This window comes from Zosterops lateralis, assembly GCF_965231275.1.
Source record: "Zosterops lateralis genome assembly, chromosome: 17".
In the NCBI taxonomy this organism is placed as follows: domain Eukaryota; kingdom Metazoa; phylum Chordata; class Aves; order Passeriformes; family Zosteropidae; genus Zosterops; species Zosterops lateralis.
The window spans coordinates 2804748-2824010 of NC_139777.1; the positions used below are offsets into that span (position 1 = coordinate 2804748).

General features: G+C 42.7%; 2 protein-coding genes across 4 annotated transcripts in view; one reads left to right on the forward strand and one right to left on the reverse strand.

Moving 5' to 3' along the window:
• The window catches only part of ANAPC7 (anaphase promoting complex subunit 7), a 29593-nt gene that overhangs the window by 963 nt on the left and 9367 nt on the right, over nucleotides 1–19263 (forward strand). The window contains exons 2-11 of one of the 2 annotated variants that reach the window (XR_014591290.1): nucleotides 237–423; nucleotides 905–1024; nucleotides 2085–2196; nucleotides 2424–2577; nucleotides 2684–2826; nucleotides 3061–3178; nucleotides 3543–3739; nucleotides 4365–4589; nucleotides 5008–5158; nucleotides 6020–8544. Coding sequence is in view for 1 of the 2 variants with exons in the window: in XM_083873909.1 (XP_083730035.1) it covers nucleotides 237–423; nucleotides 905–1024; nucleotides 2085–2196; nucleotides 2424–2577; nucleotides 2684–2826; nucleotides 3061–3178; nucleotides 3543–3739; nucleotides 4365–4589; nucleotides 5008–5158; nucleotides 6020–6209 (1597 nt within the window). In the remaining variant the exon portion in view is untranslated. Of the gene's footprint in view, nucleotides 1–236; nucleotides 424–904; nucleotides 1025–2084; nucleotides 2197–2423; nucleotides 2578–2683; nucleotides 2827–3060; nucleotides 3179–3542; nucleotides 3740–4364; nucleotides 4590–5007; nucleotides 5159–6019; nucleotides 9809–19263 lie in introns of those variants that run through there. The other variant, XM_083873909.1, reaches the window with a different exon arrangement.
• ATP2A2 (ATPase sarcoplasmic/endoplasmic reticulum Ca2+ transporting 2) overlaps nucleotides 11999–19263 on the reverse strand; it is a 44605-nt gene continuing 37340 nt past the window's right edge. Inside the window, exons 19-21 of one of the 2 annotated variants that reach the window (XM_083873908.1) lie at nucleotides 18293–18410; nucleotides 18057–18177; nucleotides 11999–12795 (exon numbers count right to left, since the gene is read on the reverse strand). In XM_083873908.1, the coding sequence (XP_083730034.1) occupies nucleotides 12782–12795; nucleotides 18057–18177; nucleotides 18293–18410 (253 nt within the window). In that variant the 3' untranslated portion in view covers nucleotides 11999–12781. Of the gene's footprint in view, nucleotides 18178–18292; nucleotides 18411–19263 lie in introns of both variants that reach the window. The other variant, XM_083873907.1, reaches the window with a different exon arrangement.

A 19263-nucleotide genomic window follows, 5' to 3' on the forward strand; every position in this document is an offset into this window, starting at 1 on the left:
TGAGGTGTCAGGAGTGGCTGTTGGATTTGTTTGTTTACAGATAAAAGAAATTGGTGAGATAACCCCTGTGTGAGGAGTCAGTGCTGTTACTCAATGCTCCTTCCAGTGCAGTAAAGAAGCTGCAGGAGTTGCAAGTTGAAGCCAGACAAACCAAAGCTACAAATACTTTGGATCTGTAAGGTTTTGGTTCTTATGCAGCCATCTGATCTGAGCCTTTCTGTCTGCATTTCTTGTAGGGAACTGTTCTCTCCCTCTCAGAAGTACCAGCTCCTTGTCTACCATGCAGACTCCCTCTTCCATGACAAGGAGTACAGGAATGCTGTCAGCAAGTACACCATGGCCTTACAGCAGAAAAAAGCCTTAAGTAAAACCTCCAAAGTCAGGCCTTCTACTGGGAATGCTGCATCAACGCCCCAAAGCCAGGTATTTAAGAATTGATAATGTGCTGCATCAAGATATCACGTTCTCCTTTCCAGTTAATGTTGCTGACTCAATACTCACAGAGTCACTGAGGCTGGAAAAGATCCTTAAGGCTGAATCCCTGCCAAGTCCATCACTAACCACATCCCTGAGCATCACCTTTGCATGTCTGTTAAATACCTTGGATTGTGCATTTATCATGTCAAATAAACCTGACATTTCAAGCTAATTAGTTTGATAATATCTGTGTGGTGTTTTCTAATCAAAAACTTAAAATGGTCTCCAACATGAAATTTTTCTGTCTGTGCACTTGCTAATTTTAATTTGAAGACAAGAACAAAATGAACTAGCAGTGAGTTGCATTGTTAACTTACATGCACCAGATATTTTTCAACACAGTATAAATACTTAGGAGGAAACTCCATTAAAAATTTCATACCTGATTAAACCACCATCATATTTAAATCTTTCTTTTTTGTTTCAGTGTTTACCATCAGAAATTGAAGTGAAATACAAAATGGCAGAATGTTACACAATGCTGAAGCAGGATAAAGATGCCATTGCTATTCTTGATGGGATTCCTTCCAGGCAGAGAACTCCAAAGGTGAGTCCTTGCAGGTTTTTGTCACAGGTCAGTGTATCTCTAGGGCAGAAGATTATATATGGGTTTAATGGCATTATGTCTTTTTCATCAGTTAAATATTGTTCAGTAGCATTTCCTAATTTAAAATTAGCTAATATGGGCCCTTTTCTTTAAAATCATACTAATTTTATATTTCCTCTGTTAGAAAGAATTTAAAGAAAAAAAATGAAAGGAGTTAAATTTTTGACCATCTTTAATAACTTCTTGTATAGTTGGAGCAATGCCAAATCCTTGAAAGGCTGGAGACTTTGGCAAGTAGAAGGTTTGCTAGTGCTCCATCTTAAAATCTTTTAATCCTTTTCAACAACAGTTTAGATAATGTTAAATATTTAGATCCCTTTGTGGTCTGCAGTGCCAAATCTATGGAGTCTTTGCTCGCTGGCTCTGTTACTCAGAAGGGCTTAAAAGATTAACACATCAGATCAGTCAACTGTGTTTCATGTTAAATTGTCCTAAAAGTGTTCATGGCTTAAACTCCAGTTAATGTCAGAGTGTTCTGACCAGCTTTTAGAACAGAAAAAGAAGAAAAGATTTAGAAAAGCAAATTTCTTGCCTATATAGACCAGTAAATGAAAGAGCTGCAGCAGAAACCAGCTACTTGTGTTGTGAGGAGCTCAGATAATTTCTGCTTTTTGGTCAATCAAGGCTTCATTCAGAAGCTGAATGGAAACTTTCTTGCTAAGCTAATTCAAGCACTTCCATGGATACAGAGAGATTCCTGGAAGGGACTCATTAATGGATGGATATGCAGATCTTTCTTGGCATCAAGCACTTGCCCATCTTTTGATTTCAAGCTGCACTGTGCACGTACCAAAGAATGTAGATTTTATTTCTGTACTCAGAAAAAAGCCACAGTTCTCATTTTGCACTATATGGCACCTTAGATTGTTCTCAGAAACGCAGGTTATTTTGTCTTCTGCCCAGAAAGAGTCAGGCAGGCTTGAAGACAGAATTGTGACCTTTCTTAATGATCCTTTCTCCTTCCTCACACTCTCCTGTCCCCACATTTCTCTGTCTGCAGATCAATATGATGCTGGCAAACCTCTACAAGAAGGCAGGCCAGGAGCGCTCCTCGGTGACCAGCTACAAAGAGGTGCTGAGGCAGTGCCCCTTGGCCCTGGATGCCATCCTGGGTGAGTGTCTGCACTCTGGGAGCACTGCAGTGCTCAGTGTTAATGTTTTAATTACACTTCTGTGACTGTCTTGCATTTGCATGTCACACCCAGGTTAATAGAAGTTGTAACAAGCCCTGTAACCAGCTCTTTGTGCTTGTCAAGGGATGGAGTTTCTGCTTCTCAGATAATTTGTATCAAAAGCAGTTTTGGGTGGTTGAGATTGATGTATTAACCCCTCTAAACAGGCTTGCTGTCGCTGTCAGTGAAGGGAGCAGAAGTGGCCTCCATGACCATCAACATAATCCAGAGCATTCCCAACTTGGACTGGCTCTCTGTGTGGATCAAGGCATATGCCTTTGTGCATACTGGAGACAACACCAGAGCAATAAACACCATTTGGTAAGAGTGGAAAGATCGTGGTGCAATCAAATCATATATAAATTCTTATATATAATGATGTTCAAACTGTCATTTATAAATAACAGGCATTTTTTTCCCCTTTAAGCTCTTTAGAGAAGAAGTCATTGCTGAGGGATAATGTGGACTTGCTGGGGAGCTTAGCAGACCTGTACTTCAGAGCTGGAGATAATAAAAACTCCATCCTAAAATTTGAACAAGCACAAATGCTGGATCCTTACCTAATAAAAGGTGAGTAAATCTTGAGAGAAGGTTGACCTGAAGAGTAACAGCTACATGCAGTGGAATATTGTGTATTGTCTACCCAGCTTTCACTTCAGAATTGACATTCAGAAGCTGCATGCCTTGAACCCTTCCAGGTAATTGCAGAGCTTAAAGTAGGTGTTTGTGGGTTTTGTGGCTTTTTTTTTCTTGTGAATGAAGTTTCCATTTGTTAAGGGTTGATCCTGCCCCGTGTCTCTTTAGGGATGGATGTTTATGGTTATTTATTGGCACGTGAGGGAAGGCTGGAGGATGTGGAGAACTTGGGCTGCCGGCTCTTCAATATTTCTGACCAACACGCAGAGCCCTGGGTGGTATCTGGGTGAGTTGTTTTCTTTTCTTTCCTTTCTCAGCTCTCAATTTGAATGTGGTGGGTTACAGCTGACACAGTGGGTACAGCTTGTTTTGTTCAGGAGGTGCTTTTCTTTCCTGTCTGTTCCGTTCTTGGGTAACTTACATTATTAGCTCTCTATAAATATCTATCATGTTTGTTTTCTGTGTGTTAAATCTATGAGAGTTACACACCTGTGCAATACCAACAATATATTAAACAGTAACAGTTTTAATATTTATACTGTTTTTTTTTAATTTCTGAAGATTTTTTTTTCTTAAGTTCAAAAACCCCCACGACTACGCACAGGCACCGCAGGCAACGCGTATCTACAATCCCTCTCCTTTATCTGTAGGTGTCACAGTTTCTACAGCAAAAGATACTCCCGTGCCTTATACTTGGGAGCCAAAGCCATCCAGCTGAACAGCAACAGTGTCCAAGCCCTGCTGCTGAAAGGAGCTGCCCTGCGCAACATGGGCCGGGTGCAGGAGGCCATCATCCACTTCCGCGAGGCCATCCGCCTGGCGCCCTGCCGCCTCGACTGCTACGAGGGTGAGCTGCCCACAGCCTGTCTCTCTCAGGGTTGCTGCCGTGCTGATGATGTGGCAAGGGAATGGACAGCAGTCTTTTCCTCCCCTTGGCTTGCTAGGAAATCATTATTACCCCAAAAGCTTCCAATGCGGTCAGGCGAGGGATGCGAAAGAACGCGCGGATTTGTGAGAGTGATTTTACAAATGGGGTTTTCTTGGTTTAGTCTGGGTGTAAACAAAACTGTGTTTTGAGGAGCTGGCTTTCAGATGATGATGTTAACTGATGTTTAATTCTGCGAGGAGCTTTGTTTTGTCATACTTGTTTAAATATTTAAATCTTGTTGATCTCAATGGCAGTTTCGAGTAGTGAAGAGTCCTGGTGAAGTATTAATTCTCTCAGTATTGGAATTGGACAAAAATGTTAGATTAGGTGTTTTTAGGATTGGGGGTTTTTTCAGTGCCTGACCATTAATAAACATCTGTAGAATGAGTCTGTTGACATGCACAGATTCACTTTCTCAATTGCAATTTGTATTTGCTTATTGGAGTGTCAGCGGTTCAGCACCCGAGTGCTACTAAGTGCAAATAACCGTGGAAGGGTGAGTGCCTGTGGTGCTGACTCAAGTGTTTCCATCTGACATCACCAGGTCTCATCGAGTGTTACCTGGCATCCAACAGCATTCGTGAAGCCATGGTGATGGCAAACAACGTCTATAAAACCCTGGGGGCAAATGCACAGACCCTCACCCTGCTGGCCACAGTCTGCCTGGAGGACCCAGTCACGCAGGAAAAGGCAAAAACATTGCTGGACAAAGCTCTCACACAAAGACCTGACTACATTAAAGCTGTGGTAAAGAAGGCAGAACTGCTCAGTAAGTTCCTTTTTCCCCTGTGTTGGTTTGTTTAATGATACCTTTGTACATGGAAGGGTGTTCTGGGGCCACATCAATGTGACGGATGTAACAGTGATGATACAGTCCAGGGGTTTATCAGTTCTATCCTGAAGGAAAAATCACAGGAGTTAATTGCATCCAACAGCTGATATTACACTTAAGGCAATTGCAAACAAAATGTTTTGACTTCAAAATAGATGTAATTGTGAATGTAACAGCTATTGCAACAAAAAGCCATTGTTTAGAGGTAATCTTGCAAGAAGTAGAGCACTGCTGTCCTGCCTGCTGACAGGTCTGGAGGGACAAACAGCCTTGTGTTGGGAGGACTGTGAACACTGTGACTTTTTATAGATTTGTCTCAACTGTTGATTAAACCAGCAGTTTTGGCTGTGAACAGGTAGAGAGCAGAAGTATGAAGATGGGATTGCCTTGCTGAGGAATGCCCTGGCCAACCAGAGTGACTGTGTCCTGCACCGCATCCTCGGGGACTTCCTGGTGGCTGTCAACGAGTACCAGGAGGCCATGGACCAGTACAGCATAGCCCTGAGGTAAAGCACTCCCTGAGACTGCAGGAGCTTTGTAAGAACCAATCATCAGTTTCCCTGATAAGCTACTAATTGATTAGGATGAGAATCAGAGGTGGCTTTGTATGGTTCTCCCTTAGAACAACCCAAACCACACAAATGACACCCTGCTCATGAATTGGTTGGCCTTAAGACTTCAAACTGAGAAGTGCAAAATGTAGGGACTGTATTAATGCTAAATATGTCATTAGGCTCGTGATTCCTTGACTAACAAAAGGATTAAGGCACGGAATTATTTATAGTTATTAATTATTTTATAGTCAGACTTTAGGATCCATTCCTTTACACTAGAAGATGCATATGAAAATGAGCTGTTTGATAAATTTAAACAGCATGATTCAACTTCACATAATCTAAGTGCTATTTCAGGGTGTTACTTTGTTAAATATTCCCATGTTTTGATTGCAACATCTCCACTTTGCCTTAAATCCAGCACATTGTGTCCACTGCAAACTTGCATAGCTTAACTGGGTCAGCTGGTTTTTGCCTGCATAGATTATATTTAGTCAGAGCCATTTAAATTTTTACTGCTTTCATGTTACTTTATAATTAGTATTGTTGGGAGAGGTGACTAAGTTTTCTGGAAGAGTGGGATGTTTAGATAAATGCTTTCTCGGGGATCAGAAGTGTTTTATAAAAGAGGTTTAAGACTCAGTGTTACAGCAGCTCGAGGGGAAGTTGCATCATCATCTAAAATAAGCTTCCTGATGATGTTAAACAGGAAGTGTAGACAACAGGATGAGATTTTATTGTTACTCTTTACACTGAGGCCACAAAGAGAAAAAAAGTTTCAAGTCAGTGCTTTATTTTTCTTCCATTCTTCAGTTTGGATCCAAACGATCAGAAGTCCCTGGAAGGATTACAGAAAATGGAAAAAGAGGAAAGTCCAACAGATGCCACCCAGGAGGAAGATGTGGATGACATGGAGGGAAGTGGAGAAGAGGGGGACTTGGAAGGCAGTGACAGTGAAGCAGCTCAGTGGGCAGATCAAGAACAGTGGTTTGGGATGCAATAAAACCCTCCTGCTGCTTGTTTTGGCACTTGAACACACCACTAGGGCCACTCTTCTCAGAAGAACAGAAACTATGATTTTTTTTTCAGTAACAAAGGACTTTTTCTTTGTTTTTTTTTAATAGACTCTGAAACCAATTAATAGTTCTGTGCATCTCAGTACTGTGGAGATTCTTGATGCTTCTTATTTATTAAGTGTAAGGGACTAACTGCATCTGAGGTTATTTGCAATTTTCATTTTGAAAAATTCCTGCTAAAACTAAAACCATCAGAATCTGAGAGGTGTGTAATGAGCCTGTTGTTTGTGATGAAAACAATGTCTGAGTTCTGTCCAGGGCTAAATGTGCTTGGGCAAGTTGTAAATACAGTGGTTTATACTCCTTTTTGGGAAAGGTCCTGCTCATTTGTGTGCAGCCATTTGAGCCTGGGGGAGCTGCTCTCAGTGAAGTCTGAGGGTGGCTGAAAGCAGCACTTTTCTTTTGCTGTGTTTGTTGAATTAATTTGTCTTTTTCTAGGGCATTACCTGTGCTGTCCAGGATAAATTTGGGACAATAAGCAACTTGGACTCGCAGGACACTTTTTGTAGCTGACTGATTTCTCTGTGTACAGAATTGAGCCAGTGGTGGAGAATTAAAGTAACTTCTTCGACCTTTAGTAAACCCTGCAATCACTTAAAGTCTCTACATGAGCATTTATTTTAAAATGCAGTTTAGTTTTATTTCAGTATGTTCCTGGAAGGTTTTGCAGCGATGACTCAAAGCACTTTACATTCTGTGTACAGCACTGACATTTAAAATGCTATAAAAAGAATTCATCCCTCTTCCCTTGCACTGCTGGAGAAAAACGTTAAATTATGCAAATACACATATTGTCCTGTTTTTTCCATGTTTATAGACTTTCATGGTTTTGTCAGGTAATTTTTGAATTCATGTCTTTTCCCTTCACCTTTTGAAGCAAAATTGCTTCATGTACCAATTCCCAACCTCAGCAATTCAAGGGTGAACTGCTTTGAGTAATCTAGAAACTGTTTCAGTTCTGTGGGTTTGATGTGTGGGAAGAGGAATTACTTATTTTTCTTACAGTTCTGATTTCCTTAGTCTTTACCAAAAAGTGTTTTTTTAATCTTTATATCGAGAGTTTAATTTTTCTTGTATTTGTTTTGTTACCACAGGTATGCTGGAGCACACAGACTATTTAGAAAGCTAAAAAAATAGTTTTGAGTATCAGCTGGAGGAAAAAATGGCTGTTTGTTACAAATACATGAGATGGAAAAGAAGCTTCTCCCTGAAAGGGAGATAAGGGTAAAACATCCCTCTGTGATGTTGCATCAAAAATGCACAACGAAAGAGGCAGATTATTGTCTGTTTTGGAAATGTTCTGGTATGTCACGGCTTACAGAGGAGGAGTCCAATAGTTCATCCATTTAAGAAAAGAAAACAGCTGCTTGTCTGTTCTCTCTGGAATTGTGTGGGCTTTAGAGTTTCCAAAATACCAAACTGAGTGATGGTTATTTGAAGGTGACAGGGGAAGAACAGCAAAGCAAAGCTGTCGTGGCAGTTGGATTGGCTTAAGCTGCTCCTGCTCTTCCAGTAAGCAGATGCACCAAATGTGTGCACCTCAGGGACAGCAAATATTTCATTAATGACTTTCTGGCAGATGAGAGACCTCATCCTGTTCATCTCCTTGCCATTGCTGTGGGATGCAGTGAATGGATTTCAGCTCATCACATGTCTCATAAGAGAAAAAACGTGCTAGCATATTCAAAGCATCTATTTTTATATAAAAAAACCCCTTTGCTTTCTCCTCACACTCAGCATTCACCAGACATATTCTGCAGCTGAAAGCTGGCTAGCTGCATTAGCTTTCTAGTTGTATTCCAGACCTCTGCTGTGGATGAAAATGGAGTTGTTTGTGTTACTAAACTAAAGACAGGATGCATTTAATAGTGCTGAGGAGTGTATGAGGTATGTGATGTATTTTGCACGCATTTTATTCTAATGGTTCCTTTGAACAGGTTGTTCATTTCAGGTGGAAACCACTGGCTAACACATTTCTCTGAAGTATTTACATAGAAGAGGAAACTGGAAAGCCACAGTTCTATTGAAACCATTCTATAGTGTGTAGATAATCTGATAATCTCTGCTTTTAGAACAGGCAGGAAACTAAAACTACTTCAAGATGAGTCCTTAGGTGCAGCTTGAGCAAGGCAGTCCAGGCACACCTCAGAACACCTTGAGATGACTGTCAAAAAGTGATTTGTGTCCTCACAGCTCTGGTTTTCTGAGAACTTGGTTCCTTACTGAAAATGAGAAGTTGTGAGAGTCTGCAGATGAAGCCTGGTGAGTACCTGAGTGTGACCTTTGCTAGGAGCTGCACTGTGCTTGTGGAACTCTGAGGTGCCATCCATGTTGAGATTGTATAGAGAGATATATTTGGCCCTCACTTCAGAATTCTAGAGGGATTCTGCTTGCCTATTAATGAGCCTTCATTATTGCTTTAATTTTAGAATGTGATCTCTGGTTCTGCAGAGGTCTGGTACTCTCCAGTGCAGTTACAGGCATTTAGTTCAGGGAATGTAACAATTAGCCCTTAATAAGGAGCTGACCTCATTCCCTCCCTCAATCACATGCTCTGCACCCGAGAAGAAAAGATCACAAAGCCAAGAACTGAAGTTCAGGCTTTGTTAGATCAGTGATGGAAGGGAAACAGTTTGGACATGAGGCAAGAAATCTGTTGCCATCCAGTTGTGCTGTAAAGTGTTGGTGTGTCTGAGGTGCTGGGTAAGGGCTGAGTGCCCCTGTTTGCCTGGAATCCTTGAATTTAAATCACATATTTAATTATTAACTTTCAATTTTTTCCTACTTTGACAGGAAGCGATGGGAAGGGGACAGAATTTCTTTAAACTGTACATAGACTTGGGTAAGGGCTAAAACCTGAATTTACCAGGGTCTAAAAGCAGCACACGTTCATGGTGTGGTTAGAAACTGCCTAAATAATGCATTTATTCCTATCATGGGCTGGTAACACCTGCAATACTGACACTGTTTCTAACTCTGAAGATTTCTAGATGATGGGAATTCTGGAACTGTGAGGCAGAAATAAAGGAGGGACTGAGGACTGCTGGCCAATATCAGTGTTCTCTGTTGAATCGAGGTGCTGCTGCTTTTTCTGCTGCTGCTGATTACAGAGAGATTTTTGATTAACTAGGACTTCCCCCCCACCCCTTTCAGTAACTGTCTTCCTCATTAAGCTTCTTTGTGTGGTGATTCTTCCCTCCTTGCTTTTCAGCAGCTCACTGATGTGGAAACTGATCCATCCAGGGCAGAAGCAGGCAGGATTTCTGATTCAGCAAACTTTATTCCCTCATTTAGATCTCAGTGGTAAGGAAATCTCAAAGGCTTTGTCTGCCATAGTCATTTCAAGTTATACAAACATACCACAACCAAATATATTTAAAAACCTCAGATCTGCAGTCTCCATGGGTGTTGAATTTAGTGACCTTAGGAGGGCTCATTATAAAGCTGTGATTTCAAACTAAATAGCCTCAATTGGTTTAAATGGCCTCTGGAAGCTGGCCAAGAGGAGGCAAGGATGTATATAAGACTAGGTGTTTGGGGAGGAAATAGATAATAAAATACAGTTATTTTGGTGCAAACAGCTTGGGGGAAAAAATAAAATGTTCACCTGGGGAACTTCAGTGTAACAATTTATTTATTAAGGAAAGCCCTTTGGCCAGTCCATGGCTATCACTTGATGGAACAGCAAAATAGAAAGAATAATCTCTGTTTTCACCCACTGGCTTGGCCTTTACTTTGCAAAGCCTGGGCTGTGGGTTCCCAGTGGATGTTTACTCTGTACAAGCCTCCCTTTCCAAGAGCTTCCAGAGGGACCAGGGACTTTGTGAGTTTGGAGATCAGATTCCTTTTCCTCTCCTGTCATCCCATCAAAACAGCAATGTGGTAAACAGGGTGATGCTTTGGGGTATGAGGTAAAATCCTGGAGCCTGATAAATTGATGTCCAAAGTCTTCTCTGCACTTCCATGTGGGTAAACTGTTGGGATGAAATCTTTTACAAGACCTTTTCAGGTGCTCAGAGCTCTCATTTCTCACCCACTCTCCTGGGGGTGGATGTGGGCTGTAATCACACTCAAATTCACCTCGAGGTAAAAATAGGGATATTTCCTGCCCTCTGTATTTAGAGTTGAATGTAATATGTCCATAATGCCTCATAACTCGAGCTGTGGGGAGTGGTTTCTTTGCTCTGTGCTGTCAGTGGGCTCATCCAGGTGGTGCCTTGGAGCTGGGGCTTTGCAGGGAGAAGAGGAGGAGGAGGAGGAGGGGGAAGATGAAGCTGTTTATTTCAGCATCTCTTACCACATATTCCTGCACTGAGCACCTTGGCAACCTACTGAGCATCACGTTCTCCTCACATGGCTGCACTCCAGCTGGGGGCCTCATTCTGCTTAAACTCGCAGATCATCATTTAAAGAAATGTTTAAAAAGTAAGGTGTGAGTTGGTGTGAGCTCGCTCAGCGCTGTCTGACCGTGGCAGCAGCCGAGGAATGCACCTCGACTTCCCGGGGGCTGGGGACAATTCCCGCAGGCAGAAAAAGGGGGAGTTGGTACAGCAGCGATGGGGGAGCTCCGAGCTCTGTTTTCCCAGCCAGGCTGAGGCTGTGAAAGGCAAGAGATGCTCTTCCCCCACCTGCCCTGGCCAAAGCCGAGCTCAGGTGTCCCTGCGGGAGCGCTGCAGCGGGAGGGGCTGTGCTGACAGCGCTGGCCCCGGGTGCCAAGGCCCGGCTCTAAATCCGGCTGCGGGAAGAGCTGCAGGGGAGATAAGGGAGAGCAGAGCTCGGCTCTGACAGCCCCGGGGCGAGCAGCAGAGCTCAGCGCGCCCAGCACAGCACTACCATAGTTGGAAGCAGCACCAGCAGCTCAGCCCGATGTGTTCACCCACCCTCCACCATCCTATAGAGCTGCTGGGCCATGGAATTCGACCCTTGTATTTTTAAACCTCACACTGTTGCGTTTGAAGGGTCTCAAGATGTGTCACCTCGTTTGGATAATGCTGTTTGCCAGCAGGGTGCTGCTATCAGGGGCTGGAGGCTAAGAGGCATTACATTTAATGTAAAACACATTCCTAAGTTGTCTCTTATTCCAAATAAAATCTGGTGTTTGGGCTTTGGAAATTCCAGCTTTTACACCCTGGGAGTGCTTTAGCCTTGCCCAGCAGCAGCCTTGTGAGCTCGTGGCAGAACAGCCCTGGTTTGGGGAAGGGAATGAGCCCAAACTGCCAAGCACTCCCAGCAGGATGCTCGTGCTGTGGTTTGGAGCAAACACATTTGGCTCATCTTCCTTTTGTCTACAGAAAGTGAAAAGACCAGGAGCTACTTTAGGCTTGGGGCAATTTACAAAACAGAAAAGGACAAAAAAAAAAGAAAAAAAAAAGAAGAAAAAAAAAAAAGAAAAAAAAAAAGAGGTAGTTGGGAAAGAATTGTTTATTTTACGTTTCTCAGAGGGATTTTACAAACAATGGAGCATTTTAAAAAAACTGAGTGATCAAAGTACTTGACAGTGTCCCTTAAACACACACACAAGCCCCTGGACAGAGGAAATCACACCAGCGAGGAGGTCAATACTGCCGAGGAGCAGCTGCATCTGCATAGTTCTAGGAGGAAAGATTTGCAATGGTGTTGGTGCTAAAAAGTGTCATCCTGGCATTAAAATAAGAGCACGCTGCAGTACCTACACAGGGACCTGCAGGAAACAAAGTGCATCAAATAACACGCCGAGTACGTATTGTAGAATAAATTTATTTACCTGATACAAATGAAACTAGGTGTGATGCTCCTTACTGTCAGCATGTCAATAAGACAATTGATCTTATTTACAACTTCTAAAAGGTCACACATGCAGCTGTGGGAACTGGCTACGTCGTTGTTGCTTCTTAGATAAATGCATCACGATATTTTGTATTGCACCAACATCTGTCTTACTGCCTTAGATTTAAATAAGTTACATTACAGTGCAAAAGAGGTTGATTTGCACAGATGATAAAAAAATCCAACGTTATGAAGTGGAGGCTTAACGGTTTAACATTCATCTGTAATCGTTTCCATGGATTTATAAATAGGAGAGCATTGTACAGAAGCTGTTGGAGTAGGATGTTTGGATGATACAATACAGAGAGAGATCCGTCTACAACCCAAGGCATGCATTATCTGATATTGTACATTGTATAAACTGACATTTTACATACAGGAATATGGAAATTGGCTGACAGCTCCGCAATTCTTGTTCAAGGATAACCCAACTCTTCTCCATGCAGCACAGAAACCCAACTTCTCTGGAGAGAGTTCCAGCTTGGTAAGCTATATTGCACGTTTGTACATCTGTATCATGAAGTCCTAATGGTACCACACATTTCTTCCACAGAGAACACAATGAGTTTTGTTTTTTTAGGGAAAGCAAAGAATCTTTACACGATACATGCAGAAGTTTTGGTAGATGTGTTGCTAAAAACACATGCACGCAACAAAACAACCTTACATTTCTGCAAAATTGTTTAGGAAGCGATTACTCCAGTATTGCTGAAAAGGAAAGAAAGAAAAGGCGTCAGTTAATGAAAGGATGAATGGCTAAGTATCATTATACAAGCAAGACTAAGATCAACAGTGACAGAAGAAAGAATGTTAAGTTTGGTAACTGGCTGCTCTGTCATTGAAGGGACACTCTCAGGTTACTTTGTTCTCCAAGCTCAGAATCCTCTGGATTAAGGCTCAGCTCCCTTGATTATCAGCAGAGCCAGCACTTCCTACTCAAGACTGCAGTGAAAACCAAGACACGTTTAATTAGCTTTTGCCTTTCTCTGCCTGACCAGTGGCAACAGACAATTCTCACTTCTTTGGAGTTTTTACTTTCAAGTTCCCATACCACGCACTTGTTTTTTTCAGTTGAAGCATCATGGCAAGCTTGCCCCCAAAGTGACCTAACAATGTCCCTTTTCCAAGTCAGGCAGCTCGTTCTGGGAAGCAGTAGGAAAGCTTTGAAGAAGTCATTAAACTACACGGATTAATGTGTAGGCAAAGGGTAGAGTACAACGTCCTAAAGCTCCTGCTGTACTTCACCCCTACCACAGAATAAGGTCAGCCTCGTGTCTGGAGAGACTGCTCTGAGTCCCTACAGCTCCAGGGAAGCTCTTCCAAACACTGCTTCAAACACTAAAATTTGGGCTCTCCTGCTAAGATTTGAAAATGCATATTAATGCAATTAAGGATGTAATTAGCAGAGATTAGGGAAACAGTTAATGGTTAGAAGTGCAAAAAAGTAAACAAGACAGGTGCAAGAGACAGACGACTCTGTATTGGTTTTACCTCCCTTCATCTCAGCAAATGCAGCCCCTCTGGGCTGTGTACCACCAACTCTGGGCTCGAGCTGTGTCTCGGGCCGGCACTGCTGTACTGCATTCTATCATCAGATTAAACACTCAGTTTCGTACCAGGAACCTCCCCAACAGCCTCTCTACCAACACAAGCCTCGGAGCACTTTGACAGACCGGTAGAAATGTTTTTTTTTTCTGCAGCCTCTTTCATACTCATTTATTTGCAATAACCTTTTGGGAAACCAAGTATGAACTATTTTTATTGCTCGGATGCCAGCAAGAAGGAGCAGCTCGTTGTGTAGCTCAGCACTTTGGATTGCTCACACGTGAAAAGCAGAGAGAGCCCAAGGCACTGCAAAGACAAAAGCTCCTGTCTAAAAACTCAATGCATGACTGCAGCTGCCTGAGCATCCTCCTCGCTACAGAACACAGGATTCAGGAGGAGCTGCTCTCATTCCAAACCCCAGCGGGTTCCCAGCACAAGCAAATATCCTTCCTGGTGTTCCCAGCATAAGGCAGCATCAATCACAGGATTGATCCTGGTCTTACACACCCCTCTCACAGTGGAGAATAAGCAGTGATGTGTGAGGGCACCAAGGAATCCAGAAAACAGCAGAGATGATGAAAAAGCTCGGTGAGATGGGAGCAAAGAGAAACAAAAAATATGAAGCTGTTTTGTAAGAATGGAGTGGGAGATCAAGCCCGGGGAATTCTGAGTTAGTCCTGTTTGAACAGGGACTGCTGTTTGTACATTCTCTGGGCTAACATGGTTCAACAAGAGTTACCTTCTACCCCAGCATTGGGGAGGATGGAGAGGAAATATTTGGGACCAAACAAATGAGTTTTGACTTTGAGATGTCGGAAAACGAGCCTGCCCTGAAAAGTCTTCCCCTTCCTGGCTTCTCCAGCTGAAAAGACTGAGGTTGAAAGATGACAGGATCTATACAGCTAAGAATAAACACTCTAGTTCAGACATTTCCTGCAGAAATTAAAAACTTTGCACTGCAGTTCTGTACTTTCTATGACAGAAAAGCCCTCAGATCCTTAGGCTCCTCCTGCAGCCTCTCCCAGCCTGCTCTGGGCTGAGCCCAGGCCCAGAATTCCAGCTCTAGGATCACAAGGATGTGATTCCAGGGCAGGATGCTTCACTGCCCAGGAGGAAGCTCATGGTAAGCTCTGAACATTTGGCCAATCCCAACCAGCCAAGGGTGGGATTTACTTGGAAAACAGAAGTCCTGAAAGCACAGCACAGCTGCCATCCAACCTGAGATCTGCAGCTGCTGACCTTGGGGAACCCTATGGCTCCATTTCCACAGGGAAACTTGGACAAGACTGGGAGAAAGAGAAGATAAACAGGGCAGGTGAAGATTGCTGGGGCTCTGTAGGAGCACCCTGTAAAACCTGACTGTTCCTGTAAGCTTGGGAGCCTGTAGAGATGGATCCCAAAATCTCAATTTGCCCACCACTCATCCACATTTCAAGGCAAAGTCCAAGGAACACAAGGCCCTACCCCAAGTGCCTCTGAGACAGTGGCAGGAATGAGCTCTCAGATCTCTATGGAAATCCATGACAAGCAGCAAATGTTCATCATCTTCAACACTGACAGATCCAACAGAGAAGGTGTTGAATTCTGAATATTCTGAATTCTACTTACTGACAGTCATTTTCCCTTTCAGCTTCTTAAGTGAGGGGAAAAGGGGGGTGTTATAGCAGGATTGGCATAAAAGACAGGAATGGGATTGTACAAGAAGCAGAATTATTTGTGGTGGCAGTCAGACATGTGGCTTTAAAAAGGCCACCACATGGTGCTCTGAGGTTCAGCAGAACCCGTGTTCAAGATTCAGTGGCACTCCTGCCCTGGAAATGTCTGTCAATAGCAGTGGGAACACACAGAACTAAGCTGCTAATTTGTTTTCAGCAAATAACACACTGGTACACACTTTGATCTCAAGGAATCCTACATCATAGGAACTATTATTTTTTTGTTTCAAGGAACAGGGATGAGTCTCATGCTGCTTATTTGTTATTGATACAGCAAAAGGCCGGTGCAGACCAGTGGTTTTGTGGAATGCAAAATCTTAGTTTGGCTCTTCCACACTAAAAAAGGGCATTGGAGGGGATTTGAATGCTCACAGTTTGGCAACACACCTGCTACACCATCAGGTCAGCTCCTCTGAGCCACTGCAGCATCAACTCAAGTCAAAGTCTCTATAAACAAAGTGTCACAATGCAGTGGAATTTCTGACAGAGCCTCTGTGTTCTGAGTGAGCATCACTCCACTTGAGAGCTTAAACCTAGAGAATTATGTGTGCTCGCTGGATTCCAGCTGGCACCAAGAGAACATAGCCTGGAACTATCCTTCCCCTCTAAGAGGATCACAAAGCTGTTTGAATTTGGTTACTAAAGCAGACTGAGCCAGCACAAGATAACAGCACCTGCTGCTCTACAGACACAGTGACCCCAGGGCAAGTTTCAAAGACTGCCCTGTTAAGCTGAGACTGTTCTTTTGCCTTCTCAGATGGCAAATAACAAATAATGAGCTGCTTTTGCCAGGAGCAGCACCTGCCCTTCAAGCACTGCAGGGACTAGGGAAGGGTGCTCAGCTCTGAGGGGCAGCCCCTGTTTCAGAGCAGGGAAAAGCTTTGGAGTAAACCAGCACCTGACCACGAGTACCAGAGAGTTTTGGACACTAAACATTCACGGTAACAGCTGTCAGGGTCTTAAGTTACAGATTTGTCTGATTTTATCTCAAACTTAAGACCAAAAGCTGTAAGACCTTGGGGCACTAAGGCTCCCAGGTGCTATAAAACAAGACCCTAAAAATACACTAAACCAAAGGCAAGTGCTTTGCCTTTGGAATCAGTAATTTGAGCTTCAGACCACAAAACAAGAGTCTAAAGTGGTGATAATAATGTAGCACAGCAGAGTTTGACAAAACACAGCATGGGAATGAAGGAAATTACTATTTATTCTTCAACATGTATACAGCATATGCTATTTTACAGCAAGTCACCACTGGCAGGGTGAAATGGAAGAAAAATACTCACTTTAGTCGATGAAAGTTGGAAGGCATTGGAGAAAAACACCACAGTTAGGACTGTTAATGACTTACACATTGTTGATACAGGACTGAATTTGAAAACATGCTTTAACATTTACCGTAATAATGAAGGTGGTTAGTGCCACATTAAAATAAAAATAGTTCTATACAATATGTTCAATTTGGTCATGTGCTATTTACAGATTTTACAAAAAACACACACGAGCTTGTTACTTCAAGTCAGGCTAACACCAGGCCAGCAGAGTAACTCCATGTACACAACTGAGCATTAGTGCCCTAAGTGTAGGAAATCCAATTTTTAGCTATGCAGTGCAAGTTATTTTTTCAGGTCTCATTGGAAATTTTGATCTTAAAGGGGAAAAAAAAACAAAAGAGAAAAAGAAAGGCTCTGACATGTAAAAAAATGTATTAAACCCCAACTTAAACCCTCTTTTGAACTGAAACAGATTGTGTGTGTTAAAAAGGCTTTAGATTTAAAGTAGCCCTCTCTATCCCTGCATAATGGGCAACACTGGCAAAGTAAGGTCTGTTACAATAAAATACAATAGACAAATAAATAATCCTTAAAAAAAACCCAACCCTATGTGTGTGGAGAGTATGGAAGAACCCCAGCAGGCTGCACCTGGAATGGTATTTTCTGCACGAGCAAGATCAGGCATACCTCATACAGAAAGTGGTGTAAACAAGGACAGTCAAGAACCGAGAGTGAGGGAAGAGGGGACCGAGAAGAAATCCTGACCCAGGGAGCAGGACTCTCTACCCAGTGCAGAAAGTTCTGCTTGTGAACAAAACCTGACTTTATGACAAATTAAGTTTGGATGATCATGCAGAAGACAAACAGTTACATGCTTTTTTAGTTTTAGACAACACACATTCATTCCCTAAAATCTGCTGCCAATTTAGTTTGATAGTGTCCGCTGGCTCAAAAAAAATTTACTTTTTTTTACATGATGAGTAGACTATTGAACAGAACACTGTACATGCTTTTCATCTACAAAAAAATATTTGCATAAAATAGTGTTAGTTCTCTGTACATGTCAATGGACACTTTAACTGTGTATAAAAGAGGAATATATTGCCCCCACTGAAGTCAGAAAAAGCAAAAAACCAAAAATCTAGATTATGAAACCTCCATCACCGGCAAATATGTTCATGTGAAAATTCAGCAGAAATAGACAGTTGCTCTAAACAATAAAAAAATTAAGTTAAACTTTTTTTTTTTTCTTCCTTTGAATGTAAAACTCGTCACCATGTCAGTCAAGACCAGAACATATCACTAAAGTTAGTGTCTGTACTGTAAAGCCAGATAACCAGGGGCATAGTAATGAACACAAACGGCCAGGAAACTCCTTCGGTGCATGCTGACAGAGCACAGGGTTTGGTGGCAGGCCGCACACTATCATCTTTACCAGGTTCCAGGTAGTTACGGGCCACATATTTAAGTGTTTCATCCAGCAGAATGACAGGGAGGGAGATTTTCAATACCATCAGCCACTGCGTCACGTTCAGAGGTGTGATCTGGAAGATAATCTGAAAGAAAAGCCAGGGGTTACCAAGCTCCCCCTCCAGCCCTGGCCTCAAGCCCCCACACAAGGTTTTGCTCTGTCTGTAAGTTCAGGGGTGGGGGTAAGGCACGAGCACTTACTGGCAGTGGTTCCACATAAAGGATAAGGAAGTGGAGGGACATGGACAAGCAAATGGCCCCCACCAGCCAGATGTTCTCCCACGGGGGCATCCTCATCAGGGACTGGTTTTCTGACAGGCTGCAACAGAAACACGGCTCATGGGTGACTCTGACACCAACAGGAAGCTCTGAGAACCACAAAGCAGCCGGGCTCAGCACAGGGAGCCCAGGCAGGAAACAGCCCAGGACACAGTTTGGATACTGCAATTTCAAACTGGCCTGGAAGCCACTTAGCAAAGCAGCCACCATCAGCCTCAGCTCTATTCTTGAAAGTCTCCAGTCTGCTCGTTCCTGACCTGGTCTATTCTTCTCACCATGACCCCAAAATCCTCTCCATGGGGGGGAAAGGGAAGTGTGGACATGGCAGCCTAAGAGAGAATCCCCCTGAGTCTACCAGGGCCCCAAGTGCACCCACTTCTGCTGGAGTTCACTGAAAGACTGACACAGGGTCAAGAACTTGCACCTTCTTAATGCTGGCTCATGATTCCATCTGCATTTAGGCTGGGATGGAGAAGAGGCTGAGATCCAGAGCAGCAGATGTAGAGCAGTATCTTTATGTAGGACTACCCCAGTGCACTTGTATTTCAAGTTTATTTGTTTTTAAATTAAATGACCTCTAAGCTATTTGAAGAAAAATACCCTTGACATTGTGCTATTTAGTGCTTTCCATTTATAATCTAATATTAATTGGCTAAACCTACACTCCCTTAGGGCAGGAAAAACTATTTTCCATATCTTCAGCATTCTTATTTTAGTTCTCCTTGATATCACTTTATACCAACATAGTAGGGATAATCTGATTGATTAAGCTTAGATTAAAAATAATGGAAAATATTTCAGTTGCTTGTGCTCAGTAAAATGCCAGAGTGAATTGGCAGACTTAAAAATACACCTTATGATAAGAGATCTCAAATGTTATCTGAGAGTCAGTT